Genomic DNA, 15,615 nt, shown 5'->3' on the forward strand with positions numbered 1-15,615 from the left:
GCAGCATGTAATTTTCTGTGGAATTCAAAGCCGGTTATTATATCTTCTCGGTAAAATAAAACTCATAGCTGATGATCTTGTGCATCTGGTTGTGGTTTGTAACGCAACTATCGACATTCTCGAAGTGATCAATTAACCAGTGGCACTTGTCAGTTTGGATTCTTGACGTGTAAAGCTCAAATTCACACGGACTGCTTGCGGTCTGTTTTTTGAACGAATATTCGAAAATTAACAGAATGCCTTGTCGAACAGGCGTGAGCGGTGTAGAGTGGTCCAAAAAAATTGACTATTAGTTTTTTTTTTATTTGAAAGTTACACGCTTAACAGTAGTAGAAAATAAAAATAAGATGCTTGTTATAATTTATTGTGTACTGAACGCAATTTTTCCATCTTCCATTTAATTATCGTGAGACAATAATTTTAGTTATGTCTAAATTTTGTAATTACTCAGTAACGAAGCGATGTACATAAGTGTCCGATACGTATTTTTGTTGGGACTTTTATGCTTTACAAAAAAAGGTCTCTTACAATTTTTTCATAAGCCAACTCTTTAAAAAGTTATTCAAGGTTAAAGTTGAAATCGTATAAAAATTTCCTGTTTTTCGAGATTAACAACGAAAATATAATACTAGATCTATCACAAAATATCGTGATTTTTCATCTCTGTAAAGCATTTCAGCCGCTATAAAATCATGTCATTTAATTAACTGTCAACTTGAGAAAATTTATTTTGTAATTATTGTAAGTAATATTTAATATATATGTGATTCCAGTTTATAAGCACCTTTTTTTAGCAAAAAATTAACCGTTGAGGAACCATTAAATACTCAGATTACGGGCTCAAATTATGACAAGCGTCTTATTGTCTATTCCTACAACTATTAAACGTGTGATTGAAAAAAAAATACTGCATTAATTTTTTTTTTTTTTAATCACTCCAGTGAAAGCTCTGGAGGGATTCGGTTTAATGATCGCTCGTACTTTCTCGGTGAAGAATAAACCGCCATTATGCTGAATAATGACGGATGAACCGAACAATGAGGAAGACGGAGAGATCGAAGAGTAAGAGGTTTGTAAAGGAGTGATCAAACATATGCACCTGAATATTTTATTCTCCTGCAAAAGCTTTCCTTCGAACGACAACGAGCTCTGGCATAAGTTTGGAATTTTTTCAACGAATGGAAACTCGATGAGGATAAATTGGCATTGTTATCGTATGGCTTCCATGGACGATAAAATCCGATTGCCTTGAGGTTACCCTCCGTCTTAACTCCCCCCCTTTCAGAGCTGCGAGACGAGTGTCATGGTGTACTACACGCAGATACATCGGCTGCACGTAAACTCGCGTAACGACGTCGTTTTCGTTTGATCTCAATTTCATCCACGATACTTTTACCTTCAACTCATCTGCGTCACAGTCCGCGTACGAATAATAACGTCTCGTTTCGACTGGGCAAGACCCTTCGCTTTATCGTACATTCTCGCGATATCGAGATAATAAGAAATCACCGTGGCAAGAAGATTGAAAAATTCAGACACAAAGTTATCAAGTACCTTTGATATTTCCCATAGTGGCGACTATGCAGAGCTTTCGATTGATTTTTGTATAAAAGTAAAATATCTTCCTCGAGATGACTCACAATCAGTCACGATATTCTTCATCTTCGTACAATTCCGTGCGGAGGTTTCTTAATTATAGGATTTGGAGCAAGAGTCGGGAGGTAATATTTTATTCGTTTATCAATAATATAAATAGCATTGTCTCGTATGAGAATCGTCCTTAAAAGTCGTTGGCTAGCTTCATTTTCTACTTCTAGATCATGATACGGAGTGCAGTGTCTAGTGCCGAGTTTAATTCTCCTGCTATTCCAGCCACCATGCGTCCTCCGATACTCAATAGACCATTGGATTCTGAAGAGAAGGAAACATTCAAGTAATGCAACTCGGTTTGCTGACGTAGGTAAAAAAGAGAAACAATTCTACGATATTAAGACTGCCATCGGTTAAAAATACATCTGAACAGTATTGGTTAAGAAAATTCAAATCCGTATAGTTCGAGCATCCGCATTGCGTAAGTACATCCAGAAAAATTTCTAAATAAATTACATTCACACGAGAGGTTTGAGAAATTTGAAAAACATTGCGTGTATTTTTGCAACAAAGTTTAATAAGATTGTAAGCTAGCTGTTGAATTCACAAGGAACAACGTGTGGCAATTCCATTTTACTGTACTCAAATTGTACTCTTATTTCCATATCTAGCTACAAAGTCCTGAGTGAATTCGCAAACATTATCAAAAGTATACATATAACATTAGTTATAACTAACACGTGGCTGGGATACTTGCAGTTCAACTATCTTGACGCGAATCTCGTGCGGGAAGCCGAACTATTCCTATTATTCGAACAGTTTAAGTATCCAGATAAATCAAGCGGTGTAACTAATCGAATAGTTTGGATAGTTAGAACAGTACGGATACCCGGGGATACTCGAGTACTCGAACTATCCGGATAGTTCCAAGATCCGAATTTGAAGCTTTGCGTCCGGTGGATCCGGGCTTTTTCTCGTAATCCAGATACTCGAAAAATTAGTAGTTATAATTTTATGTGACGACTCTATCGTCGCACGCGTACTGTAATTTATATTTTTAGTAAACTTTACAAAAATATGATGCACGGTAATCCGAAGAAACCTCAAATCAACTGTAGAACCGGATGGTTCTACGATTTTTTCTCAGCTACTGATTGTGAGCTTGACTCACTGGAACTGGAACTGGAACTGGAACTGGAACTGGAACTGCCTGCTTTAGTATCACCGCCGGTTTTCTTGTTTGTGGAGCTCGGTGTCGTATCCTTGGAACCGGTTGTGCTGTTTGCAGGAGTCGTTATCGTACCAGTCGCACCGGTTGTGCTGTTTCCACTACTCGGTGTCGTACCATTCGTACCGGTTGTGCTGTTTCCAGGACTCGTTGTGGTACCATTTGTACCGGTTGTGCTGTTTCCGGAACTGGGGGTCGTGGTATTCGTACCGGTTGTGCTGTTTCCAGGACTCGTTGTCGTACCATTCGTACCGGTTGTGCTGTTTCCGGAACTGGGGGTCGTGGCATTCGTACCGGTTGTGCTGTTTCCGGTACTCGGTGTCGTAGTGTTTGCACCAGTCGTGGCGTTTCCGGCGCTCGGTGTCGTAGAATTTTTGGCCGTATCTTTGGTAAAAATACATTAGAATCGTTAATGTTTTGCCGGTAAAATGGTAACTCTGTTACTTCAATGTAGGGAAAATACGAGGAAGTGTTTCACCGCATAACGATGTCGGTGAAAAAGTTTCTTGGAGGAGAAATCCTTTTCTCGAATTACTTTTCACAATATGTGAGCAAGCGATACTCGGTTCAAAGTAATGTTGTCTACTCACCATCCTTTCCAGCAGAGATCGTGTCGCAGAATTGGAAATATACCAACGCTGCTAGGAGAACATAGACAATTTGCTTGGTGGTAAACATGGTGTAGCACTCGTAACAAAATGCTTTGCACTGAACGTCGGTCGAGAGTACAGTATATTTTATACCCGTACTGCACTCGCTTTTGCATCTTTGATAAATTTACCCAGGTGCAAGTGCAGAAAAATATCTATTCAATTTTAATCACCCCACTATTCTTCCATATAGTTAATTCATTGATATTTATTTGTTGCACTAATGTCTGAATTCTTCCACTCGCCTGATTACGCATTTCGATGTTTCATCCTCAGTTCGTAAGGAGGTTCCGAGAATTAGGAATCGCTATACTTGCCCTCGGAATAAAATACATGCACGTTTCATACTATCGCAGCATTTGAGCCACGCTATTCTGAGCAATGATTGTTTGAAATTCTACTAGTTTGGGGCTTTGATACTCTCAAGGATTCCGTACTTAATGTTAACGGTCATTTTCTGAAAATTTCTCATGAGAATCTTTCGAGCGTCGTTATAACTTCGTGTTTTTATCTTGCTCTTCTTTCTACTCCGCGGAATTTTCCACTTCTCTACAATAACGTCTCTGTTCTCATTATCAGCATCGAGAGGGTGGAGAAATATTTGATAACACAGGATATGTTCTGGGTAATTAGGGAGCACGCCGAGCAACAATGTGCCTTAAAAAATTGTTGATAGTTTACATATTTTTAATAAATCATACTCACAGCATGCTAGAACTTACAGTGACGAAACAACTACGTCTTAGATTAAAGCTTATTATCAATGTTTTTCTCGTGATCTGTTTTACGCGGTTCATCATTATCATTGAATATGAGGTATTATTGCAGATGTGATTCCGTCATCTATTCAAACGTGGATTATACGTACGCTCTGATACCGTACAAAGCCAATTACGTACAATTCAGGTATACCTAAGTATACAAATAACACATTGGCAGTCTGTAAAGTTAATTATTTTTCCAACTCACTGAGGCAAATAGCCTTAATGAATGTGACTAACACAGTTTCTCTGGCGTTAAATAGTATGTTTTCTTCTCAGTTTTTAAATGCCTTGTTTTGATTCATTCCATTATTTTCTGTCTCGTTTGCAGGATCGAGAAAGTTCTGTTTCGATGTTTTTTTTTTTTTTTTTAAATTATTTTCTTATCGGCCACAACAAGGTCATTCTAATAAATGAACTTTGTTGAGTTGAATAAATCCTGAAAAACATTTCCACGAATATTCAATACCGAAGATTTCCAACGAATTAATTCCGTTAGCGCGAGCAGTTTTTTCTTTCCAGCTATCGACGGAAGTTTATGAAATCGGTTATTTCACAGGCTTCGGAGCCATCTAAAAGTTCATAGACGATGTGCGAGTGAAGCCTGGGAATGATTAAACTCGTTTCGTATAGTCTTATAAGTCTTCAACAATCTAAAACTTGAAACAGGACAGCGATTACTTGGGTATTCACTTTTATGCGTCTAAGAAGTGAGAGCTCATAAGATTACAGATTATAGAATACACTTATTGAGCTTAGTAATCGTGACTGAATATAAAACGCGTGTCAGTAACATTCACGATGGTTTCAATTGATAAATCATTATTTGGAGTTTCAAAGAATAGTAACTGTTCTTCTTTTTTTCAGATTTTAAGTAATAGTAATTCAAATCTTCGATTGCTCATAGCGATTTCGATTATATCAAGGTCCTGTATTTATACCTACCAAAATTCCGATTGTAGTTGTTCTGCTGCTCTGAGAAATTTGTTCAGGTTAGAGTTCTGTCGAATACCTGCGAAGCTTGGAACTTTTAGTCCAGAAATTTAGTTTGTGAATTCGATTAAAATAAACTATATTTTATCGACACTCTTTCATTTCAATGTAGACGAGTGTTCAAGTTCCGCTTTTGTTATACAAAACGAATATTACACCTGTTTTCTCTGGACGCAAAAACAATTTTGGTAAATTTGATTTTGTAAATTGCTCACAGAAAACAGCTATGTTTCTCAAGGGTCACCTGAATTTGAAGCCATGTTGATCTAACCGATCTGCGAATCCCTGAAATTAGATTTTTGATGATTTAAAAAATCTGAAAAAATCGTGCTCTATCCTCGCAATGTGTAATTTGATTGCTTAGGAAGGTAAAAAATCGGGAGGGTCAAGCTGATCGGCTGCATGATTTCAATATACTGTAAACTGCAAGATGAATCGATACTCGGAATAAAATCAATAGTCAAAAACCACTGGCATCTATGCTGCCTGAATCAGATTTGTGGGTTGTTAAATTGGTGAAATTCTTCCGGAACAAACGTAAGTCAATTAAAAAGTTTGAAATCGAGCAATTGTTTTCAACACTTGAAGTTGATATCCACTTTGTGTATCGTTGCAAAGGAAAAGTGAGCAGCAGTTGAACACGGAAGAATGAGTATTCCAGCAACGAAACTATGCGGTTATCGCACGGTCTGAATTATTGGTCTTTGTTTTAAATAAGGATTTGAACCGATATGGATTAGGATGCATTCGAATAGGTAGGAGTCTTTATGGCTGCGAGAGGACTAATAAAACGTGTAAAAGTGGCACACTTTATATAGTTTCAACTACATGCTTTATTATTCATAGCTGATTACAGAAGTAAGTTTTTACAAATGAAAATGATTAGAGTAAAAATATCATTTTCCTTATTCAATAAAATTTCTTAAATGGTAAGTACATGAATTAAAGCAATACGTACACATTAATTTAGAGTAACACTTAAGAATATTTGAAATCCACCACGTGTGTTAACGAAATGAACATCCTAATGATTACAGGTGCATACTGACGTGCTTCGAGATATTTGGAACGCCAAATATATTCGTTGAATTCATAAATATGAAAAATAAGTGAAAAACCATTGAATGAGAAAACAGAAAAACGAATCAACATAAGTGTAATAACATGACCTAATCAGCACGAAAACATGAATTTCTTTGATGCACAGCTTTTATACTGCTCGTTCGACGTCGCTTGTATCAAAGTACTGTGTGCCTTATGATGCTGCCTGAAGAATGTCTCTCTAGATCTTTATTCTTGGTGATGAAAGTTGGAAATTCGTTGCATCTGTAACTGAAGTTCGTGGGTTTAGGAAAACCGCAATATCTGAAGCATGACGAAAGAACTGTTGATGAAGTTAGTCCAAGTGATCATATGGCACGGGTGACACATAAGAAAAAAAGTAGCGGATCACTTGCGTCTCAAGGAACATTTGAATGCAACATTTAAGATTTATTCCAATGAAAGATATTTTAGTGAGCGGTCTCGATAAATGACTGCAGGTTAGGGATCAATGATAAGATGTCCTGAAAAACCACGGAGGAATACTATCCTTGATTCATTTGTACAGACCTGCGAGTGATGATATTATGAAAATGAAAAGTGCTGTTGATACTATAGCAGATTATGAGAGGTTGGCAAAATTAGGCTCCAAGAATGACTGTAGAAAAAGTAAAGATTATTGGACTCCGTAAAGCAGTAAATCACAAAAACGACATGTTGAGAATTGTTTTGTGTATGGTGAAAAACACGATCATACAGAAGAAAAGCCAAAACAAAAAAAAAAATGATTCACATACACCATGACTGTTTCCCATTTCTGTGTCAGCAGAAGATTATGAACGAGAGAATTATGACTCGATAGCTGTTGAAATAGAAAATGGCACTGAATAATCACGCGGAATATTACGAGCTTGGATGCGATGAGACTGAAAAATAATGACTAAACGTCTATTGACGTTGATGGACGTCTGTCTTTACCCCGTCAGAGAGAGGGTTCAGATTAGACAATCCACTGCCATGAACTAATTTAATGACACATATTGGTGAAAAGTAGAACAAAGATGTTCCAGTATCTTTGTGGGTGAACAAAAACTTATGGAGAAAAAAGTCATTCACATGTATCACCGTCTTTCTGCTTGCTTCCGCCATTTGGGATACCTATACTATCGTGTGATCCCACAGAAATGCCGGCTAATGGAATAAGAAATATTCGTTCAGAATCATACACAAATCTTGCAGCGTGTTTGTAAAAGATCGAAAGCATAAAAAGGAAAAATTCACTCACATTGCTGACCGTTCTTATCTTCTTTCTGCCAAGGTGTGGAACCATCCTTGCTGTCACCGACTAATGCAATGAGAATCATTTGTTCACAGTAATAAACAAATCTCTCAACGTCTTTGTGGAAGATCGAAAGCATGAAAAGGAAAAAGTCACTCACATTGCTGACCGTTCTTATCTCCTTTTTGCCTAGGTGTGGAACCATCCTTGCTGTCACCGGCTAATGAAATGAAAAATGTTTGTTTACAATGATGAACAAATCTTGCAACGTCAATGTGAAAGAACGAAAGCATAAAAAGGAAAAAGTCACTCACATTGCTGACCGTTCTTATCTCCTTTTTGCCAAGGTGTGGAACCATCCTTGCTGTCACCGGCTAATGAAATGGAAAATGTTTGTTTACAATGATGAACAAATCTTGCAACGTCAATGTGGAAGATCGAAAGCATAAAAAGGAAAAAGTCACTCACATTGCTGACCGTTCTTATCTCCTTTTTGCCAAGGTGTGGAACCATCCTTGCTGTCACCGGCTAATGAAATGGAAAATGTTTGTTTACAATGATGAACAAATCTTGCAACGTCAATGTGGAAGAACGAAAGCATAAAAAGGAAAAAGTCACTCACATTGCTGACCGTTCTTATCTCCTTTTTGCCAAGGTGTGGAACCATCCTTGCTGTCACCGGCTAATGAAATGAGAAATGTTTGTTTACAATGATGAACAAATCTTGCAACATCAATGTGGAAGATCGAAAGCATAAAAAGGAAAAAGTCACTCACATTGCTGACCGTTCTTATCTCCTTTTTGCCAAGGTGTGGAACCATCCTTGCTGTCACCGGCTAATAAAATGAAAAATGTTTGTTTACAATGATAAACAAATCTTGCAACGTCAATGTGGAAGAACGAAAGCATGAAAAGGAAAAAGTCACTCACATTGCTGACCGTTCTTATCTCCTTTTTGCCAAGGTGTGGAACCATCCTTGCTGTCACCGGCTAATGAAATGAGAAATGTTTGTTTACAATGATGAACAAATCTTGCAACATCAATGTGGAAGATCGAAAGCATAAAAAGGAAAAAGTCACTCACATTGCTGACCGTTCTTATCTCCTTTTTGCCAAGGTGTGGAACCATCCTTGCTGTCACCGGCTAATGGAATGAAAAATGTTTGTTTACAATGATGAACAAATCTTGCAACGTCAATGTGGAAGAACGAAAGCATAAAGAGGAAAAAGTCACTCACATTGCTGACCGTTCTTATCTCCTTTTTGCCAAGGTGTGGAACCATCCTTGCTGTAACCGGCTAATAAAATGAGAAATGTTTGTTTACAATGATAAACAAATCTTGCAACGTCAATGTGGAAGAACGAAAGCATAAAAAGGAAAAAGTCACTCACATTGCTGACCGTTCTTATCTCCTTTTTGCCAAGGTGTGGAACCATCCTTGCTGTCACCGGCTAATGAAATGAGAAATGTTTGTTTACAATGATGAACAAATCTTGCAACATCAATGTGGAAGATCGAAAGCATAAGAAGGAAAAAGTCACTCACATTGCTGACCGTTCTTATCTCCTTTTTGCCAAGGTGTGGAACCATCCTTGCTGTCACCGGCTAATGAAATGAAAAATGTTTGTTTACAATGATGAACAAATCTTGCAACGTCAATGTGGAAGAACGAAAGCATAGAAAGGAAAAAGTCACTCACATTGCTGACCGTTCTTATCTCCTTTTTGCCAAGGTGTGGAACCATCCTTGCTGTCACCGGCTAATAAAATGAAAAATGTTTGTTTACAATGATAAACAAATCTTGCAACGTCAATGTGGAAGAACGAAAGCATGAAAAGGAAAAAGTCACTTACATTGCTGACCGTTCTTATCTCCTTTTTGCCAAGGTGTGGAACCATCCTTGCTGTCACCGGCTAATGAAATGAGAAATGTTTGTTTACAATGATGAACAAATCTTGCAACATCAATGTGGAAGATCGAAAGCATAAAAAGGAAAAAGTCACTCACATTGCTGACCGTTCTTATCTCCTTTTTGCCAAGGTGTGGAACCATCCTTGCTGTCACCGGCTAATGGAATGAAAAATGTTTGTTTACAATGATGAACAAATCTTGCAACGTCAATGTGGAAGAACGAAAGCATAAAAAGGAAAAAGTCACTCACATTGCTGACCGTTCTTATCTCCTTTTTGCCAAGGTGTGGAACCATCCTTGCTGTAACCGGCTAATAAAATGAGAAATGTTTGTTTACAATGATGAACAAATCTTGCAACATCAATGTGGAAGATCGGAAGCATAAAAAGGAAAAAGTCACTCACATTGCTGACCGTTCTTATCTCCTTTTTGCCAAGGTGTGGAACCATCCTTGCTGTCACTGGCTAATGAAATGAGAAATGTTTGTTTACAATGATGAACAAATCTTGCACCATCAATGTGGAAGATCGAAAGCATAAAAAGGAAAAAATCACTCACATTGCTGACCGTTCTTATCTCCTTTTTGCCAAGGTGTGGAACCATCCTTGCTGTCACCGGCTAATGAAATGAGAAATGTTTGTTTACAATGATGAACAAATCTTGCAACATCAATGTGGAAGATCGAAAGCATAAAAAGGAAAAAGTCACTCACATTGCTGACCGTTCTTATCTCCTTTTTGCCAAGGTGTGGAACCATCCTTGCTGTCACCGGCTAATGAAATGAGAAATGTTTGTTTACAATGATGAACAAATCTTGCAACATCAATGTGGAAGATCGGAAGCATAAAAAGGAAAAAGTCACTCACATTGCTGACCGTTCTGATCTCCTTTTTGCCAAGGTGTGGAACCATCCGTGCTGTCACCGGCTAATGAAATGAAAAATGTTTGTTGACAATGATGAACAAATCTTGCAACATCAATGTGGAAGATCTAAAGCATAAAAAGGAAAAAGTCACTCACATTGCTGACCGTTCTTATCTCCTTTTTGCCAAGGTGTGGAACCATCCTTGCTGTCACCGGCTAATGGAATGAAAAATGTTTGTTTACAATGATGAACAAATCTTGCAACGTCAATGTGGAAGAACGAAAGCATAAAAAGGAAAAAGTCACTCACATTGCTGACCGTTCTTATCTCCTTTTTGCCAAGGTGTGGAACCATCCTTGCTGTCACCGGCTAATGAAATGAGAAATGTTTGTTTACAATGATGAACAAATCTTGCAACATCAATGTGGAAGATCGGAAGCATAAAAAGGAAAAAGTCACTCACATTGCTGACCGTTCTTATCTCCTTTTTGCCAAGGTGTGGAACCATCCTTGCTGTCACCGGCTAATGAAATGAGAAATGTTTGTTTACAATGATGAACAAATCTTGCACCATCAATGTGGAAGATCGAAAGCATAAAAAGGAAAAAATCACTCACATTGCTGACCGTTCTTATCTCCTTTTTGCCAAGGTGTGGAACCATCCTTGCTGTCACCGGCTAATGAAATGAGAAATGTTTGTTTACAATGATGAACAAATCTTGCAACATCAATGTGGAAGATCGAAAGCATAAAAAGGAAAAAGTCACTCACATTGCTGACCGTTCTTATCTCCTTTTTGCCAAGGTGTGGAACCATCCTTGCTGTCACCGGCTAATGAAATGAGAAATGTTTGTTTACAATGATGAACAAATCTTGCAACATCAATGTGGAAGATCGAAAGCATGAAAAGGAAAAAGTCACTCACATTGCTGACCGTTCTTATCTCCTTTTTGCCAAGGTGTGGAACCATCCTTGCTGTCACCGGCTAATGAAATGAGAAATGTTTGTTTACAATGATGATTAAATCTTGCAACGTCAATGTGGAAGATCGAAAGCATGGAACGAAAATTGTCACTCACATTTATCACCGTCTTTCTGCTTGCTTCCGCCAGATGAAATACCTATACCATCGTGTGATCCCACAGAGATGCCGGCTAATGGAATAAGAAATATTCGTTCACAATCATACACAAATCTTACAACGGCTTTGTGACAGATCGAAAGCATAAAAAGGAAAAAGTCACTCACATTGCTGACCGTTCTTATCTCCTTTTTGCCAAGGTGTGGAACCATCCTTGCTGTCACCGGCTAATGAAATGAAAAATGTTTGTTTACAATGATGAACAAATCTTGCAACGTCAATGTGGAAGAACGAAAGCATAAAAAGGAAAAAGTCACTCACATTGCTGACCGTTCTTATCTCCTTTTTGCCAAGGTGTGGAACCATCCTTGCTGTCACCGGCTAATGAAATGAGACATGTTTGTTTACAATGATGAACAAATCTTGCAACATCAATGTGGAAGATCGAAAGCATGAAAAGGAAAAAGTCACTCACATTGCTGACCGTTCTTATCTCCTTTTTGCCAAGGTGTGGAACCATCCGTGCTGTCACCGGCTAATGAAATGAAAAATGTTTGTTGACAATGATGAACAAATCTTGCAACGTCAATGTGGAAGAACGAAAGCATAAAAAGGAAAAAGTCACTCACATTGCTGACCGTTCTTATCTCCTTTTTGCCAAGGTGTGGAACCATCCTTGCTGTCACCGGCTGATGAAATGAGAAATGTTTGTTTACAATGATGAACAAATCTTGCAACATCAATGTGGAAGATCGAAAGCATAAAAAGGAAAAAGTCACTCACATTGCTGACCGTTCTTATCTCCTTTTTGCCAAGGTGTGGAACCATCCTTGCTGTCACCGGCTAATGAAATGAGAAATGTTTGTTTACAATGATGAACAAATCTTGCAACATCAATGTGGAAGATCGAAAGCATAAAAAGGAAAAAGTCACTCACATTGCTGACCGTTCTTATCTCCTTTTTGCCAAGGTGTGGAACCATCCTTGCTGTCACCGGCTAATGAAATGAAAAATGTTTGTTTACAATGATGAACAAATCTTGCAACGTCAATGTGGAAGAACGAAAGCATAAAAAGGAAAAAGTCACTCACATTGCTGACCGTTCTTATCTCCTTTTTGCCAAGGTGTGGAACCATCCTTGCTGTCACCGGCTAATAAAATGAGAAATGTTTGTTTACAATGATAAACAAATCTTGCAACGTCAATGTGGAAGAACGAAAGCATAAAAAGGAAAAAGTCACTCACATTGCTGACCGTTCTTATCTCCTTTTTGCCAAGGTGTGGAACCATCCTTGCTGTCACCGGCTAATGAAATGAAAAATGTTTGTTTACAATGATGAACAAATCTTGCAACGTCAATGTGGAAGAACGAAAGCATAAAAAGGAAAAAGTCACTCACATTGCTGACCGTTCTTATCTCCTTTTTGCCAAGGTGTGGAACCATCCTTGCTGTCACCGGCTAATAAAATGAGAAATGTTTGTTTACAATGATAAACAAATCTTGCAACGTCAATGTGGAAGAACGAAAGCATAAAAAGGAAAAAGTCACTCACATTGCTGACCGTTCTTATCTCCTTTTTGCCAAGGTGTGGAACCATCCTTGCTGTCACCGGCTAATGAAATGAAAAATGTTTGTTTACAATGATGAACAAATCTTGCAACGTCAATGTGGAAGAACGAAAGCATAAAAAGGAAAAAGTCACTCACATTGCTGACCGTTCTTATCTCCTTTTTGCCAAGGTGTGGAACCATCCTTGCTGTCACCGGCTAATAAAATGAGAAATGTTTGTTTACAATGATAAACAAATCTTGCAACGTCAATGTGGAAGAACGAAAGCATAAAAAGGAAAAAGTCACTCACATTGCTGACCGTTCTTATCTCCTTTTTGCCAAGGTGTGGAACCATCCTTGCTGTCACCGGCTAATGAAATGAGAAATGTTTGTTTACAATGATGATTAAATCTTGCAACGTCAACGTGGAAGATCGAAAGCATGGAACGAAAATTGTCACTTACATTTATCACCGTCTTTCTGCTTGCTTCCGCCAGATGAAATACCTATACCATCGTGTGATCCCACAGAGATGCCGGCTAATGGAATAAGAAATATTCGTTTACAATCATACACAAATCTTACAACGGCTTTGTGACAGATCGAAAGCATAAAAAGGAAAAAGTCACTCACATTGCTGACCGTTCTTATCTTCTTTCTGCCAAGGTGTGGAACCATCCTTGCTGTTACCGGCTAATGAAATGAGAAATATTTGTTTAGAATAATAAACAAATCTGGCAACGTTTTTCTGACAGATCGAAAGCATAAAAATGAAAAAGTCACTCACAGTCATCACTATTGTTCTCCTTCTTGTTATCAGAAGAGCCAGAATTACAGAATAAATACTCGCTGCCACCGGCTGTTGGAAAAAAAGATAATGGGAAATAGCAGCACAATAACCTTGATGTATCTATGTGAAAGAACGCAAGCCTAACAAGAAGATATTCACTAATATCGTTGACCGTTTATTTCTTCTTTACGACGAGAGTATTCCGAATCGTACGGGGAAACCACGGTCCTGCGATCTGATGGATTAAAAAGTAATGTTGAATTATTGGGCAAAAATTCTCACCCCTCTCTTTCAAGGGACACAAGTATACCCATGAAACATTTGCCTTTATTCTTTACTATGAGTCTTTTTTATAGTCCGCAGATTCGTATTCAGATGAAAAATCATCATTTTTCGTGATTACGGAACAAATAACCATGCAGACAGGCTGCTGATAGAAATCTTCACACATCTGGGCAAGATCATCATTGAATGACGAATTTTCTAAGGTGGCTCATCGTTTCTCTTGTATTTCACACGAGCATCAGAACACAATCAGTTTGCACCTACCAAAGTATTCGAGAGTACATATCGTTATCAATGCCCAATCTAACTGTACGGCCCAATGATATTATCAGGGTGTAATACTGCATGATATACGACTTTTGAAGTTTCATTTATGTCATGCACACATCTATCGCTAATCGTAATTGCCAGTTTTGATTTACAATCCGATTCTGAACCCTTTTTTAATACATTTTTCAGTTTCGCGGAACTACACGCATCACGTTATTGTTACCATCATGGTTGTTCTATCACACAGTTATTAATGAACAGTTTTAGGTAAAGTATCGACATGCGTCTATCTGCGGATGCCTCTTATATTCTACTCAAGTCATGACAATTTCAGAAAATAATCCAGCGATTTGGAATAGTGCACTCACATAATCTTCGGGCCTGGACGTTTCCGTATAGTAGGACCAGCACCAGCTGAGCGAGAATCAAATAGGTGATTCGATTCATGTTTAATGTCGTATTCTTGATCGGATTGCAATAAGCTTTTGCAAGCTCTTCGCGAGTTTCGTATTTATATACGCACCGACAAAATCGTTGCCCGGTCTTTGCAAACAATTTACCCAATAGCATTATGTGCACGTAAATTCCCCGAATATTCAGGACGTTCTGTCATCAAACTGAACAAGTCTCACCCACTTTTTCACACTTGTGTGCATAATTCTGTCTGAAACCTTGATGTTTTTGATGCTGACATCAAATGTCGATTCTTTGATAGCTTTCAACAAGCCAAGGCTTCCAAAATTTATTCCTAGTGTCATGCACGTATAAAATTTCGTTTCTTGTTCCCTGAACAACAATATGCTGAACTGACCAACAGCCACGTAGTTCTTAGTTCAAAGAAAACAGTATTAATCAATTTCAGACAAATTTGCCCTATGAATTAATTATCTCGATCCAAGACAGTTATCCATTTGTAAATACAATCATAACTGTACAAATGATCTTGCATTCTTCACCCCTGGAGATGTGCTACAGTGGTATATTCATTTATTATTTGTTTGAATATCTTTTGTCAAAACAACAAGAATAATGTTTTTTATCAATACCCTGCCAAATTATCTCATAGCTATAAAGATATACCTATATATATATATATATATATATATATATATATATATATATACATCGCTGATTTCGTCTCAGAAGCAGATTGGAGACTGTGTATACTAGACTGTATAAAAAAATCAACTATTTTTTTTTTCAAAATTCAAGTCAAAAATATTGTTCCAAATGACGAAAATAAATGCTGTTTAAGTTTCAGCTTTGAACATTAATATTAGAGGTGCCTGGTCACGTTTGTCTATTTCCCACTCAAAAAA

At 37.8% G+C, this 15,615-nt stretch overlaps 2 protein-coding genes across 2 annotated transcripts; both read right to left on the reverse strand.

Annotated features, from left to right (window-relative positions):
- Window positions 1-1,543: 1,543 nt before the first annotated feature.
- On the reverse strand, window positions 1,544-3,540 carry LOC124223184 (mucin-21-like). Its single transcript, XM_046634938.2, has 3 exons — window positions 3,409-3,540; window positions 2,762-3,202; window positions 1,544-1,911 (listed from the first exon to the last, which is right to left on the reverse strand). The coding sequence occupies exons 1-3, from the start codon at window positions 3,494-3,496 to the stop codon at window positions 1,814-1,816; spliced, it is 627 nt and encodes a 208-aa protein (XP_046490894.1). The 5' UTR covers window positions 3,497-3,540; the 3' UTR covers window positions 1,544-1,813.
- A 3,831-nt stretch (window positions 3,541-7,371) lies between these two features.
- Window positions 7,372-14,743, reverse strand: LOC124223746 (dentin sialophosphoprotein-like). Its single transcript, XM_069137982.1, has 43 exons — window positions 14,665-14,743; window positions 13,739-13,810; window positions 13,585-13,644; window positions 13,416-13,490; window positions 13,262-13,321; window positions 13,108-13,167; window positions 12,954-13,013; window positions 12,800-12,859; window positions 12,646-12,705; window positions 12,492-12,551; window positions 12,338-12,397; window positions 12,184-12,243; window positions 12,030-12,089; window positions 11,876-11,935; window positions 11,722-11,781; window positions 11,568-11,627; window positions 11,399-11,473; window positions 11,245-11,304; window positions 11,091-11,150; window positions 10,937-10,996; window positions 10,783-10,842; window positions 10,629-10,688; window positions 10,475-10,534; window positions 10,321-10,380; window positions 10,167-10,226; window positions 10,013-10,072; window positions 9,859-9,918; window positions 9,705-9,764; window positions 9,551-9,610; window positions 9,397-9,456; window positions 9,243-9,302; window positions 9,089-9,148; window positions 8,935-8,994; window positions 8,781-8,840; window positions 8,627-8,686; window positions 8,473-8,532; window positions 8,319-8,378; window positions 8,165-8,224; window positions 8,011-8,070; window positions 7,857-7,916; window positions 7,703-7,762; window positions 7,549-7,608; window positions 7,372-7,454 (listed from the first exon to the last, which is right to left on the reverse strand). Exons 1-43 carry the CDS (start codon window positions 14,741-14,743, stop codon window positions 7,372-7,374), a joined length of 2,664 nt encoding a protein of 887 aa, XP_068994083.1.
- Window positions 14,744-15,615: the final 872 nt, after the last annotated feature.

The sequence above is a fragment of the Neodiprion pinetum genome, chromosome 7 (genome assembly GCF_021155775.2).
Source record: "Neodiprion pinetum isolate iyNeoPine1 chromosome 7, iyNeoPine1.2, whole genome shotgun sequence".
NCBI classification, from domain to species: Eukaryota; Metazoa; Arthropoda; class Insecta; order Hymenoptera; family Diprionidae; genus Neodiprion; species Neodiprion pinetum.